Consider the following 12,551-nt stretch of genomic DNA (forward strand, 5'->3'; position numbering starts at 1 on the left):
AATAGTAACATAGCGGAACGATGATTAAATGAGAATTCGACGTTACGATATAATACTAAACACGACACAACGACAGTGCTATTAAACCTGAAACCATCAAATCCCGCTATTAAAGATGTAACTTAAAAGCACTAAATATTGAAAAATGGCACAACCCAAAAGGACAAAAATAAAAGAGAAAAGACACTCAATAAATAAAATACATGTTCTATATCACCTAAAACATTACTAATTTTAGTATTAAAATATCTTACAGATTATCCACTCAACTTAATTCTATACACGCCAAAGTTAGGATCTCCAATTTTCCTCCATTCCCTTCGCAAACTCACTTCAAGTACAGACATCATCGTTACTAATTTTTTTTTATTATAAACCATTATCATTACGAAACTTTCCTTTTTCATTAGTCTAAATGCTACTATTTTTTAATTGTAGAAAATGGTGTTATTAACGATTATGTAAAGTAACTACAATCATAATAATTTGTCTTCTTTTATAAATATGGTATTTTTTTCAAATTATGGAGTAGTAGTATTAATTCATTTTCTTTATATACATTGTACAAAAAAAAAAATCTTTATTTGTGTGGAAGAAGTGAAAAGCAGATCAGAGGCCACGCAGCATAAAAGGGAACACTAGATACACGCATCCCGAAAACTCCAACACCACCCACCAAAAGGACAATGCACAACTGCACAAGCATTTGCCATGTTTCATTTTTCCATTGATGGAGTAAAACAATTTCGCTTTAATATTACTATCCCCAAATTGGAAGTTCTTTGAAAAGTATTAATATAATTTATTAAACTAAAATATTAAAATTATCATTAATTAGTTTTTATTTTGATTTTTTTACTATTATTGTTTGGAAAATTAGTAAGATTAGTTGATTTGCGACAAAGAACAAATTAATTTTACAATTTGTGAAAAAAATCATATTAAATTAATTTTTAATATATTTTTTGGAATAAAATAATTAATTATTAAAATAGTTAAATATGTCATTATAAAATAATTAAATATATAATAATAAAAAATTAATTTTAATTCATTAATAATATAAAAAAATTTACACAGTTATTTGATTGAATTTATATATTTAAATAATTTTTTAACTAATTAATTTTAAATTTTGTTATTTTATTAATTTAATAATATATAATTATTTATGTAATTCTTTCTATACGATGATATATGGAAATTAAATTTATAGTACAATAATTTTCTTATAAACAGTCCTTATTTGTTATTTCCCTCTGTACCAACACTGAATTTTTGTTTACTTTTTATGTGACTTATAAAAAAATACAAATTACCCATTTATTACCAAAAAATATAAAATATGTGCAAATTCCCGTCGAGATTCATATGTTCATTATTTCAATCTATTTTACATAGAAAACAGAAGTCATCCAGACTAATCATTCTTTCCTTTTCCTCTATAAAAAGCACTTTTTTCGTTTTTCATTTTTCATTTTTCTGTCTCCTCAGGAGTCTCAAATCATCTCACCTTTCGAACCACCATGGCGGCGGCGGCGGCCACCGCAGCCTCTCTCTTTAGAGTAGTCATCCGCCGCGAGACGACGACATCGCCATTAGCCGGGAAGAAACACCGGTCCTCCGTCCGGATCCCGCGCTTCGCCGTGTCCGTTGACCGGCCTCCGGCGCCGACGTCTGCGGTAACAACGTCGCCGGAGAAAACAAATCCGGTGGTGAAGCGAGAAGAGGAAGGAGAAAGAGCCGTTGACGCGAAGGTGAAAGAGGAAGAAGAGGAGAGCAAGAACAGAAGCGTGTTCAGCGGTATGAAGCGGTTTCTGGAAGAATCGAAGGTGATAATCGACGAGGAAAAGGAAAACGGTGGTGGTGGAGCGCCGCGGTGGTTCTCGCCGCCGGATACGGTGGATTGCAGCGGTTCTTGGCAAATGGAGGATCCGCCGGTGTTACTCTACTTACCGGGTTAGTCGTTATTTTGTCTTCTCTTTTTTTTTTCATTTTCGTTTTCTTCTCAGTATGCATTGCTTGGTCGGTTTACTGCTACTGCTATTGTGTGGTTTTTACTGGTTCATTTTTGCGGGGTTTGTGTTGGTATTGATTTTCTTTTTGTCGTTTACTTTTCAACGGTTTTTGAACTGCGTGTCACTATGTGTTTAGTCGTTTTTACTGGTTGAGCAGTTCTAAAGTTCAATTCATTCAACTTTTGTGAAACTAACTTATTAGTTTTTGTTCCCGCTTTACTCGCATTCATGCCGTATGATTTTTTCTATGATGATGAAACATATTTACTGCATCCTTCAATTCCTAAATACTCTCTTACGCGTGATTTAGGATTTTTGAAACATGAAGAAATGACTTTAACTTTACTCGTCTAATTAAATTCATGTACTTTTATAACTTTTTTAAAATAATAAATTTAAAAATTAACTAATTACTTCGCTGATGTTCTAATATATAATTAGTTATATTTATAAAAAAAATTTATACTGACATTACATAAAAATTAAATTATAAAAAAATTTAAAAATTACTTTGAAAACTATTAGGATATTAATTATTTAAAGGTAATTACTCTGTTTTCTTTTAAAAATTAGAGGATAAATTACTATCTTTATATATTATTGTATAAAAAACCTAATATATATTTAACACATGAAATAAATGTTTTTGTATATTTTATTTGAATCTAAAGTATGATATTTGAAATAAAATTTTAGATAATTAACTTCTTGTATATTTTATTAGATTTTTGTTAGTTGTTATTTTCAGAAAAATACATTAATCCTAAAATATTTATTTTTATAATATTCATAATTCATCTTCTATTAAATACAAAAATAAAAATAAAAAATTGTATTTTAAAAAAAATAAAAAGACATAATTAAAAGTTTTTATCTAATATAAAAATTCAACTACAAACTTTTAAACTATAAAAAGCTAGTTAAAAAGTTAGAAAAAGTATACATCGAACTGATATTAAATATACTACAGATTACAGAAGGATAGATCATCATTTAAAAAGTTTTTTCTGATTCCAATTAAAATGTCTAGTTGGATATTATTTTAGTTGATTTATTATGGTGTAAAAAATAATTTAGTTTACTCTTTGAAATATAAAAGTGAAATTAGCAATATAAAATATATCAAATTGAATATGTAAAATTAATAGGAGTTGGAACTTGTACCGGATCATGCATGCGAGAAAACTTTACAATATTTTTATTTTGGTCTACAACTTTAAAATATTTTATATCGTGTATTCCCAACATCGGCCTCATAATTTTTTTTAGCATACTCCTGAAAAAATACCTCTTTTGTTTGATGTGCCTCAAAATTCATATTTAGTTAAAAAAAAAAAAAGAAGTTTGTGTTCATTGTTTGAGATAATTTGGAAATTAGACCGAGATATTGTTTTGAACATAGTATATATTAACAAAATAGTAGGTTTAATTCAGCTAAGATTTAGAACTATTCACATTCTTTATTCTTATCAGATGTAAAACTTGCAATAATATACATGTTTTAATCTAATCGTGTGTAACAATTATTCTGACGTTTTACAAGCCTAAATGATACAGTCAGTAGTACAAATAAAAAGTTATAGATGAATTTTTAAATAAAGTGTATAATTCTAAATTTTAAAATTGATTAAAGTAATTAGAAAAATTTGAAAACTAACAAGGTTTATTTTTTCTACATAAAGTCCACCTGTTGGAGATTTCGCGCGGAACCGGGTTTATTGGTTGCTTTATTTATTTGTGGTGAACTCTATTTTGGGTTAGAATTCAAACACAGAACCGGGGGGGTCGCATAGAAATGTTGGTTTTAGTAACTAACCTACTAACCACCACGCCAAGTGTTTGTTGCAGCTTCATCAATTAGTAATGGACTGGCCCAAAAAACAAAGTATGAAGGGACACATAACGTGTTATGCTACGGATAGAATCATGCTTGTGTTTCAACTTTCAACATCCAATTGGTAGATTGACGTTAGTGGTTTAGTGATCTACCACAATACCAATGGTAGATCTAAGCATCTTGAAAAAAACACAACCTTAAGTGGGGGATTATTTAAGCAAAATTTAGAGGTTAAGAATTGTGTGTAAGCAAATTTCATCATTTGAAGGTACCAAGTTTGATTCCTACTGTAGTTATTTTGAAATTATTTTTAAATGTTTACCCGGAGTCAGTTTAACTAAATAGAACCAATTCGGTCATACTTGACCGAGTAGAATATAATAACTATATATAGATATAACAAATAATAAGAATTGGAAAAAAAAATGACAATTACAAAAGACAAGTGATACTATATAAATATAAAGATATTAAAAAAAAAACCTTGTAGATAAAGGCCACAAGTGGTTTAATGACATTCTTGATGAAAAGATAACAAACCTAGCCAATAAATAAGTATTCTTTTTCGGCAGTGGCAGCCGACACCAATTTCTTATTCTTTCTTTTTCATAGCGAGTATCAATATTATCAAGTAAAATATAACCCGCGTGATCCGTGAAGACAAACCATTTCTATTGTTTATTATATGGACCAACACTTTAATTAAGTAGTTGAATTTTTATTTTAAGAGCTAAGTTTCATATATCTTATTTAAATTCTGGTCGTAGTTCATTTAATTTAGTAGTTAAGTTTTGTAATTTGTTGAATTTTTATGTCTTTTTATATATTGAATTTGTGTTATAATAGCAAATATAAGATTAGTTAGAAACTTAGAATGCTAAGTACTACTTTACATTTTAATTAGGAGGTTTTAGCTTTTATATATATAATATATATATCAACAACTTAACTTATTAGGTGAAGTCAGTTACATAAATCGAATGACGCTATTAATTATATTATGGTCTTTTTTCCTATCAAGTTTTTACCATCTTATCAACAATAAATACTATTTAAATTTTTTTCTTTATATATTCATTGCTTATTTTATCCATCCGAGTGTGATTGCTCATTTATCTCAACATCTCATACTTAACTTATGTTTATACTCATGGTCTAATACTTTATTTCATATGAAATAGCCGATTTTATGATGAAATAAAATTCACCATTAAATTTTAAAGATACCTTGTTGTCACGTATATAATGAGACGCACAGATCATATTCATGTTTGGTTGAGTAGATAGATTTTAATATGTGCATTGAACAGATCAGAATTGTGGTACTATTACATTTAAAAGATTTCCCCTATTATTGACTTATCAAAGATTAAGATTCGTAACGTGTTCTCGGTCTTTTATCGGATAATATGCTGTGGTGAGGGTTGAAGTTCCCCCCAAGTTTCCCTAAGTCTTAATAGGAGGTTCCATTACTTTATAAAAATTATAAATTACCTGTACTCCGAATTTTACAGGGATTGATGGCGTGGGACTTGGACTTACTTTACATCATCAGAAACTCGGAAGGTTTGTGTTTATTCTAAGTATCTAGATTTTACTGACATGAATGACTGATATCTAAGAACCACACTTTTGTTCTTTTTGCTTGAATGAAGGATTTTTGATATATCATGCATGCATATTCCAGTGGCCGATCGAACACCATTTACAGGTACTTGTTTCCTATTATTATTTACTATGTTCAGCTAGCTACTATTATTGAAAGTGAAATCTAAGACAATTATAAAATCATGCTAATTTTATGCACCTTGTTAAAATTAATATAAAATGGTTTAAGACTTAAGCACGTTTGTTGTGTTAAAAACCACGTTCGGCAAGTTAATGTTGTCTTTCAATGGGGTATTCTGACTAGAACCATCTTTTCCAAAAGTTTAAGCCGAATTTTACCCTTATTTAGAAGAATGGAGATAACAAGGATTGTAGAGGCACATGATCGGTTTTACATCTAGGGTAATGCTACGGTGGAGAGTAAATATTGCTTCTTTTAGTATAGAAAAAATCCACCAAAAAAGTTTATGATTTGCATTGCACATGTTGTTTATACATTAAATAAAAATCTTCACTGCAATTCTGCATAACTTATTTTGTATGTTACCCTGTTGCAGACCTCATGAAAATAGTTGAAAGTAGAGTCAAGTCAGAGCATCAACGTTCACCAAGGAAACCCATATATCTTGTTGGAGAATCTTTAGGAGCATGCCTTGCGCTTGCTGTTGCAGCCCGCAACCCAGATATCGATCTTGTACTGATTCTAGCAAATCCAGGTAATAGAAATATTTTAATCTATTTGATTTTATTGGGCATGAGTAGTTAAGTCAAGCACCATAATTGTGAAATTGTATCATAACCTTGCAACGCAAGCAGCTGAAAAAGACAGAAAGAATTTAGTACAACAAACCGTTAGCACCATGACAGCCATGGCAGCTAATACTTTTGCAACAAACTTCCTAATTTTGCATTTACATTTCACTTTCATTTTCTTGCATATTAAGTTACTAAAAGCCTGAGGTAAATAAGAGTTGAACTTCTCCCATAGAATTTACTGTTGGATGCATGCACTGTTCAGTGTAATTTGGGATTACTATACTGATAAAGTAGAGTTATGAGTTGTCAAACATGTGAGTGAATGTATGAAAATGTAACACAATGTTGAAGAAACAGGTGACATATTAAGTTGAAACTAAAAATGAAGAGTAATTCATACTTGCTTAGAGTTTGAATTATTTGAAACTAGTTGCTCACTGATAAAGGATCGACTAATCTCAGTTGTTGCTTAGATATATGAATGATATTGCGATATTTAGCTAGAGTTTTATGTGAAAGTTCCTAAACCATATTCAAGTTGATTTAGAAAGCAATCAGTTTCAATACACAGTACCTGATCTAACCATCACAACTCAATTTGGCAGCTACTTCATTCAGCAGGTCACAGTTGCAACTTCTAATACCATTAATGGAGGTTCTTCCTGACCCACTCTCACTTGGCCTGCCTGAACTTCAGAGTTTGATGCCAGGTTTGTTTATCTCCTTTGCATGTTATACTTTATTATTTTCTGTTTATCCATGGTGGATGTGTCTTACATTCCTTTCACTTTGAATGGCAAACTAGTTGGACGATTGTAGACCTTTGGTTGCTTTTTGTTGTTTCATAGTCAAATGTTTATGAATAATGGTTTTTAGGTAAATTAAATTGCAAGTACTTCAATGTAATTAGGAAATTATGCTAATTTTTCCACTTCACTATCCTTCAAAAATAAAGTTTAAAAATCAATAATTTTCCACTTTCACGTACATTTTGTTTTTGTCTTTTACCAAAGAAAATGATATCTTTTCTTTATTAATGCCTTCAACATTTCTTCTGGCATTAGGCGACTCTGAGAGGATGGAATTGGGTAATTTGTTGAAAGGACTTCCTCTACAAAATACAACAAAAGAGTTGATGGAGGATTTTATTAATTTCTCACCATCTCTGCCTGTAAGGTTCAATTTTCCTTTTTGTTCCTAAAAAAGGACAGAGACAAATATATATATATTCTAAGTGTAAACATGATTTTCTCCCCCTTCTTTCTCGAAATGTTTGCAGTTGTTTAGTTTTTAATATGCAAAGCATTTTATGAGCATTAACGACAATGCTTAAAACAAATGCCAGAAGAACAAATCAAAATTCAAAATCATGTTGCTTGTTTACTCCTTATTCTTAAACAAAACTCCGTAAAATTTGGTCATCCTGAAGTTGAGGAACGCAGATGGACATGCCTGTATTTTCTTTATCTGGGCTTCTGATTTCTTAGATTGAGCTTTCTTTTCACTTAAGAGTATTGAAAGTCTATTGTTGATTGAGATTTAGGCTCTTGCTGATATATTACCAAAAGAAACACTTCTGTGGAAACTAAAGCTGCTTAGATCAGCTTCTGCATATGCCAACTCACGCCTTCATGCTGTAAAAGCTCAGACTTTGATACTATCCAGGTTCATACTCTTTGAAATTGTCAATCTCATATAGTCGTAATTTAGGATCGTATGTACTTTGTTAACTTATAAATTCGTGTTTACTTAGCAGAAATGCTTTTCTTTTTCAATAAAAATATCAAACTTGGTTGACAGATTTTTACTTTGAAAACATTATCTTGATGAAAACACTTAAGATTAACTAACTTTACTGGAATGCTTGACTTCTGTTCATTCTTCAATATTGGTGCACCTTTTTTTTTTCCTGGATTGTGGAAACTGAAACTGAGGTTTATCATTTGTCCTCGTAGTGAAAAAGATGAATTACTACCTAGCAAAGAGGAAGGTGAAAGGCTACGTAAGTTATTAGCTAACTCTGAGCTACGTAAATTTGCAGACAGTGGACATTTCCTATTCCTGGTATGATTCCCTCCATTGCTGTTTCTTCATCTAACATTCTTGTACTTGTGGAGTAAAGATATCTCATGTTATGGAAAGTCTTAATGGATCCTAATATGATGCCTCTGTTTTCCGCTAGCAGGAAGGCAACATTGACCTGGTAACAGTCATCAAGGGAACTTCTTTCTACCGCCGTGGCAAGAAGCATGATTATGTATCAGATTATATACCGCCAACGCCTACGGAATTCAAAGAAGTACTGGAATCTTACAGGTAAATATTATGATAAAGTTGATCATATAAGGCATCAACACAGTTAACAAGAGTCTGCAGTGTTTAAATAAGCTTATCATGTCAAGTTGATGTCTTGGTGAGTATATATTCCTGCTATACGAGATAAAGTTTAAAATCTATCAGGAATATATATGGTACTCTGAAGTGGGAAACTTGATTGAACTTGCTAATATCTTAGTTGGTCAAATCATGTATCTATGCTATATCTTCAGATGTGCAGCCATGCTTTCTTGATTCATCTTCTTTTCTTTTCTTTTTGTTTTGTTAATCAATAGAAGTTGCAATCATGTCCCCTTTCACTTATAATGCTTGCAGGCTATTGAACATTCTGACAAGTCCTGTAATGTTGTCAACTTTGGAGGATGGAACAATTGTAAAGGGCCTTGCTGGACTTCCTTCAGAGGGACCTGTTATATATGTTGGGTATCACATGCTGCTCGGAATTGAACTCGGTCCATTAGTTTCTCGAATTTTGACCGAAAGAGATATCCTTGTTCGAGGGATAGCTCATCCATTGATGTTTAGGAGAAATGATGCTGGACTATTGCCAGATTTAGCTTCTTTTGATTCTTTCAGAGTTATGGGTGCTGTTCCTGTTGCTGCAACTAACCTATTCAAGCTTTTGTCTTCCAAGTCTCATATCTTATTATATCCTGGAGGGATGCGCGAGGCTCTTCACAGGAAGGTAAATTCTAATATGTAGTTTTCTTTTTTTGGCAACAAGTTATTGCCATCTTTCATATTGAAACAATTGCTCGTTTTACTCCCTCTGTTCTGGCTTGTATACCCTCTTGGACATGAAAGAGCGTATGAAAATGTGAATTGAATGAGTTGTCACTAACTCAGTATACTGAGAAACATTTATTTGAGTTTATTTGATAGTGTAAGAGTTTTACATTGTTATTCAATTAGATACTTACCTTTGTAAGACTTGGATATTTGCTAATATGGTAATGCATATTTGGATATTTGCATTAAACATATACTGAACATTTCAATGATTTTCAGGGTGAAGAATACAAGTTATTCTGGCCTGAACAATCTGAGTTTGTTAGAATGGCAGCTCGATTCGGAGCTAAAATAGTACCTTTTGGTACTGTTGGAGAAGATGATCTTGCTGAGGTAAGCTTGGATCTTTGCCGAGCTATAATCATTTTACTTTACAAAGTGGTGCCCTTCAAGTGCTTGTCATGGAGACAAAAGCATGACCATATTGTTTATGGATGATGGTAGGGTTTAATTTTGATTCATTAATCATATCTTATACTTCAAGGATTTTGACTTTTCAGGTGACTGTTAAGTGTTAACTGAAGAAGTTTAAATACTTTGATACTGCATTATTCAAAAAATTCAATATAAGATGCATAGCAGATAAAAATTGCACCCTGAACTTTTTGCATGTGTATTTGAATGTGGAGAGGATCGAATAATGAAGGCTTTGCAATTAGTGGGAAGGAATATATTTAACATTTTCTTTTATATATTACTGAATAGAAGAATTTTATTTGATGACCTATCACTAAAATCTAATCATAAACATTTTTAACATTTTTATTTTAAATTACTGAATAGTCCTAAAGATTCATGAGAATTATGAGCTTCTCATATATTTCTGACGATGTTTTAGTCTTGTAGAATAGTTAGAACACAGGAAATACGTCACCTACATAAAACATTCTTGTCAAGAGTTTCTTGATATATAATACGTGCGTTCACTCTTTAATTTCATTTTACATCTTCTGTTGATGCCTTGAACATGGACTTAGGTTAACACCACCCCGCGTTGGTCTTTCAGGTTGTTCTTGATTATGATGACTTGGTCAACATTCCTTTATTCAAGTCTCTAATAGAGAAGCTCACAGCTGAGTCTATCCCTTTGAGGTATCTCCATTTTTTTATTTTCCTTTTAAATTTAGTTGTTCATTGTGTGGCATGATTCATATTACATTAAGAGTCACAACTTAGTATTTGTAAACTATATTGTTATATCTATTCAACCTTCTATAGATGCCATCTTACACATATAATTACGTATTTGGATACACATAAAATCTTCTTAAACCGCATGTCAAAACTAAATTCTTATTATGTCCCTGACATTTTTAAAATTTAGGACTGATGCTACTGGTGAGGTGGCAAATCAACAAGTACATATGCCTGCATTCTTGCCTAAAGTTCCTGGCCGTTTCTATTATTATTTTGGAAAACCAATCGAAACTGAAGGTATGCTCAAGCCATGAAATTTGGTGGTAATTATTCAATGTGTGATCTGTTAGTCTAATATACGAGATAAAATGAGTACATAAAAAATTTATATGATATTCACTATGGCAGATTAAATTTATATATAGATATATTTTATGTTTGTTTGACAGGTAGGAGACATGTGCTGAAAGACAGGGAGAAATCTAATGAACTATATTTACAAGTGAAATCCGAGGTTGAGAAATGTTTGGCTTATTTAAAGGAGAAAAGAGAAAGTGACCCTTACAGAAACATAGTGCCTCGGCTATTATACAAGGCCGAACATGGTTTTGATGCTGAAGTTCCAACTTTCGAAATTTGAATGTTGGAAAACCAAACCTGTTGGTGTCTTTTCTTTCTTTCTTTCTTTCTTTTGTTTTTTCCCTCCTCTTTTAATTGGTTAGATGTGCATTCCCCTATGTAAAATGAAAATGAAATCATCCATTTTTCTTTTTCCTTTTTGATAGAACAGTGCAATAATTCTTGGTTCAAATCAATAAGAGGTGAATGCGGGTTTCACGAATATAATATAATAATATAGTAATAGCACTATAACCAATTATTATATACCAAATTTTGTTTCATTTGTGTTTTCTTTTAATTTTTGAATATATGTAAATTGTGGTAGGCTGGTAAGCTATTAAGATTTAGTTATTTGCATATAAACGTTGATGACTTTCAGGTTGATTGGCTTATTAGTTGCCACTTTAATGGCGGCATGGGAACGGGTTTTAAAAGGTTTCTACGTAAATTGTGTTAGGCTGATTAAAACTCTATAGTTTACAACGTTTCATAAACGTATAGAAACCCCTCTAAAGACGACACTAGGTTTATTTACGATGTACGCACTATTGTAGGATACTGGATTTTATAACCAAATCATAAAATTAAGAGCCTACAACGACTTATAAAATATAAACTAATAGAAATTTCTAAATAACCACCTGAATCATGTCGGCTGATTTTTTTGGATATGATTTGGGGGGTGTGAGTTATGCAGGGATATGATCATTATAGATGATTTACACTATTGTGACGGCGTTGTTTTTTGGAATCTTGGGGAGAAGAAATCGGATCCACCAATTTCAAGCAGAGAGGAAGTAACACAAATCAGACTCACCAATTTGTGTGAGGGAGACATTGAGCAGCATGAAATCGGTGGCACCGATTTTTGGGTGGTGAAACATTTTACCGAAGAGTGCAGTAATCGGTCCCACCGATTACTGGCGGCAAAAAATTTTATTTTAATCGGTGGTGAACCAATCGGACCCACCGATTTGGGAGTTCACGCAGTCGGTCCGTCCGATTTGTCCGTTAGTGCATACAAAAACTGGAAAGAGCTCACAGAACCCCCGTTTCTTTATTGCCGGTCTCAACTAATGTTCTTCCTCTTCTCTTTTCTTCTCTGATTCTTCTCCTTCATTTTTGTAAAATAAATTTCTGTGAGGTTGAGAATAGTCAAGTACGTGTAATGTTATGGATGATAGAGTTGTATTGAAGATTTATTATTACGGACATATCTTATTGCAAACATATGAGGGAGTTCAATTTGTGTGTGAAAATCCATTAGATGTTGTTATTCCGTTCACATTATCATTTGAAGAATTGAAAGGTGTGATTTGTGAGAAGATAGATTCTCAAAGATGTAGGAGAGTATCGTGTATTTTGTACAGGTATCCTTTACCTGTGTTTGGTGGATTTGTTCAATTTCAGACCAAGTACATGATGGACGAAGCGAGTATGCATGAAAT

General features: G+C 31.8%; 1 protein-coding gene across 2 annotated transcripts; it reads left to right on the forward strand.

Moving 5' to 3' along the window:
- Window positions 1-1,189: 1,189 nt before the first annotated feature.
- On the forward strand, window positions 1,190-11,323 carry LOC112697140 (phytyl ester synthase 2, chloroplastic). 2 transcript variants are annotated; one of them, XM_025750180.3, is made up of 14 exons: window positions 1,190-1,959; window positions 5,370-5,421; window positions 5,511-5,566; window positions 6,021-6,179; window positions 6,825-6,929; window positions 7,284-7,390; window positions 7,763-7,884; window positions 8,175-8,283; window positions 8,402-8,535; window positions 8,872-9,241; window positions 9,565-9,678; window positions 10,352-10,437; window positions 10,670-10,779; window positions 10,932-11,323. In XM_025750180.3, the coding sequence occupies exons 1-14, from the start codon at window positions 1,527-1,529 to the stop codon at window positions 11,120-11,122; spliced, it is 2,148 nt and encodes a 715-aa protein (XP_025605965.1). In that variant the 5' UTR covers window positions 1,190-1,526; the 3' UTR covers window positions 11,123-11,323. The 2 variants fall into 2 exon arrangements, with proteins under 2 accessions (XP_025605965.1, XP_025605966.1); XM_025750181.3 differs by having other exon boundaries at window positions 8,405-8,535.
- Window positions 11,324-12,551: the final 1,228 nt, after the last annotated feature.

This window comes from Arachis hypogaea, chromosome 6 (genome assembly GCF_003086295.3).
Source record: "Arachis hypogaea cultivar Tifrunner chromosome 6, arahy.Tifrunner.gnm2.J5K5, whole genome shotgun sequence".
NCBI lineage: Eukaryota > Viridiplantae > Streptophyta > Magnoliopsida > Fabales > Fabaceae > Arachis > Arachis hypogaea.

What these genes read in the sequence shown, in the direction of transcription:
- LOC112697140 (XM_025750180.3), top strand. Translation starts at nt 1,527, where the DNA reads ATGGCGGCGGCGGCGGCCACCGCAGCCTCTCTCTTTAGAGTAGTCATC. An exon ending in CAGACTTTGATACTATCCAG is followed by an intron (nt 7,885 to 8,174) that starts GTTCATACTCTT and finishes TTGTCCTCGTAG; the next exon opens with TGAAAAAGATGAATTACTAC. An exon ending in GAAGTACTGGAATCTTACAG is followed by an intron (nt 8,536 to 8,871) that starts GTAAATATTATG and finishes TAATGCTTGCAG; the next exon opens with GCTATTGAACATTCTGACAA.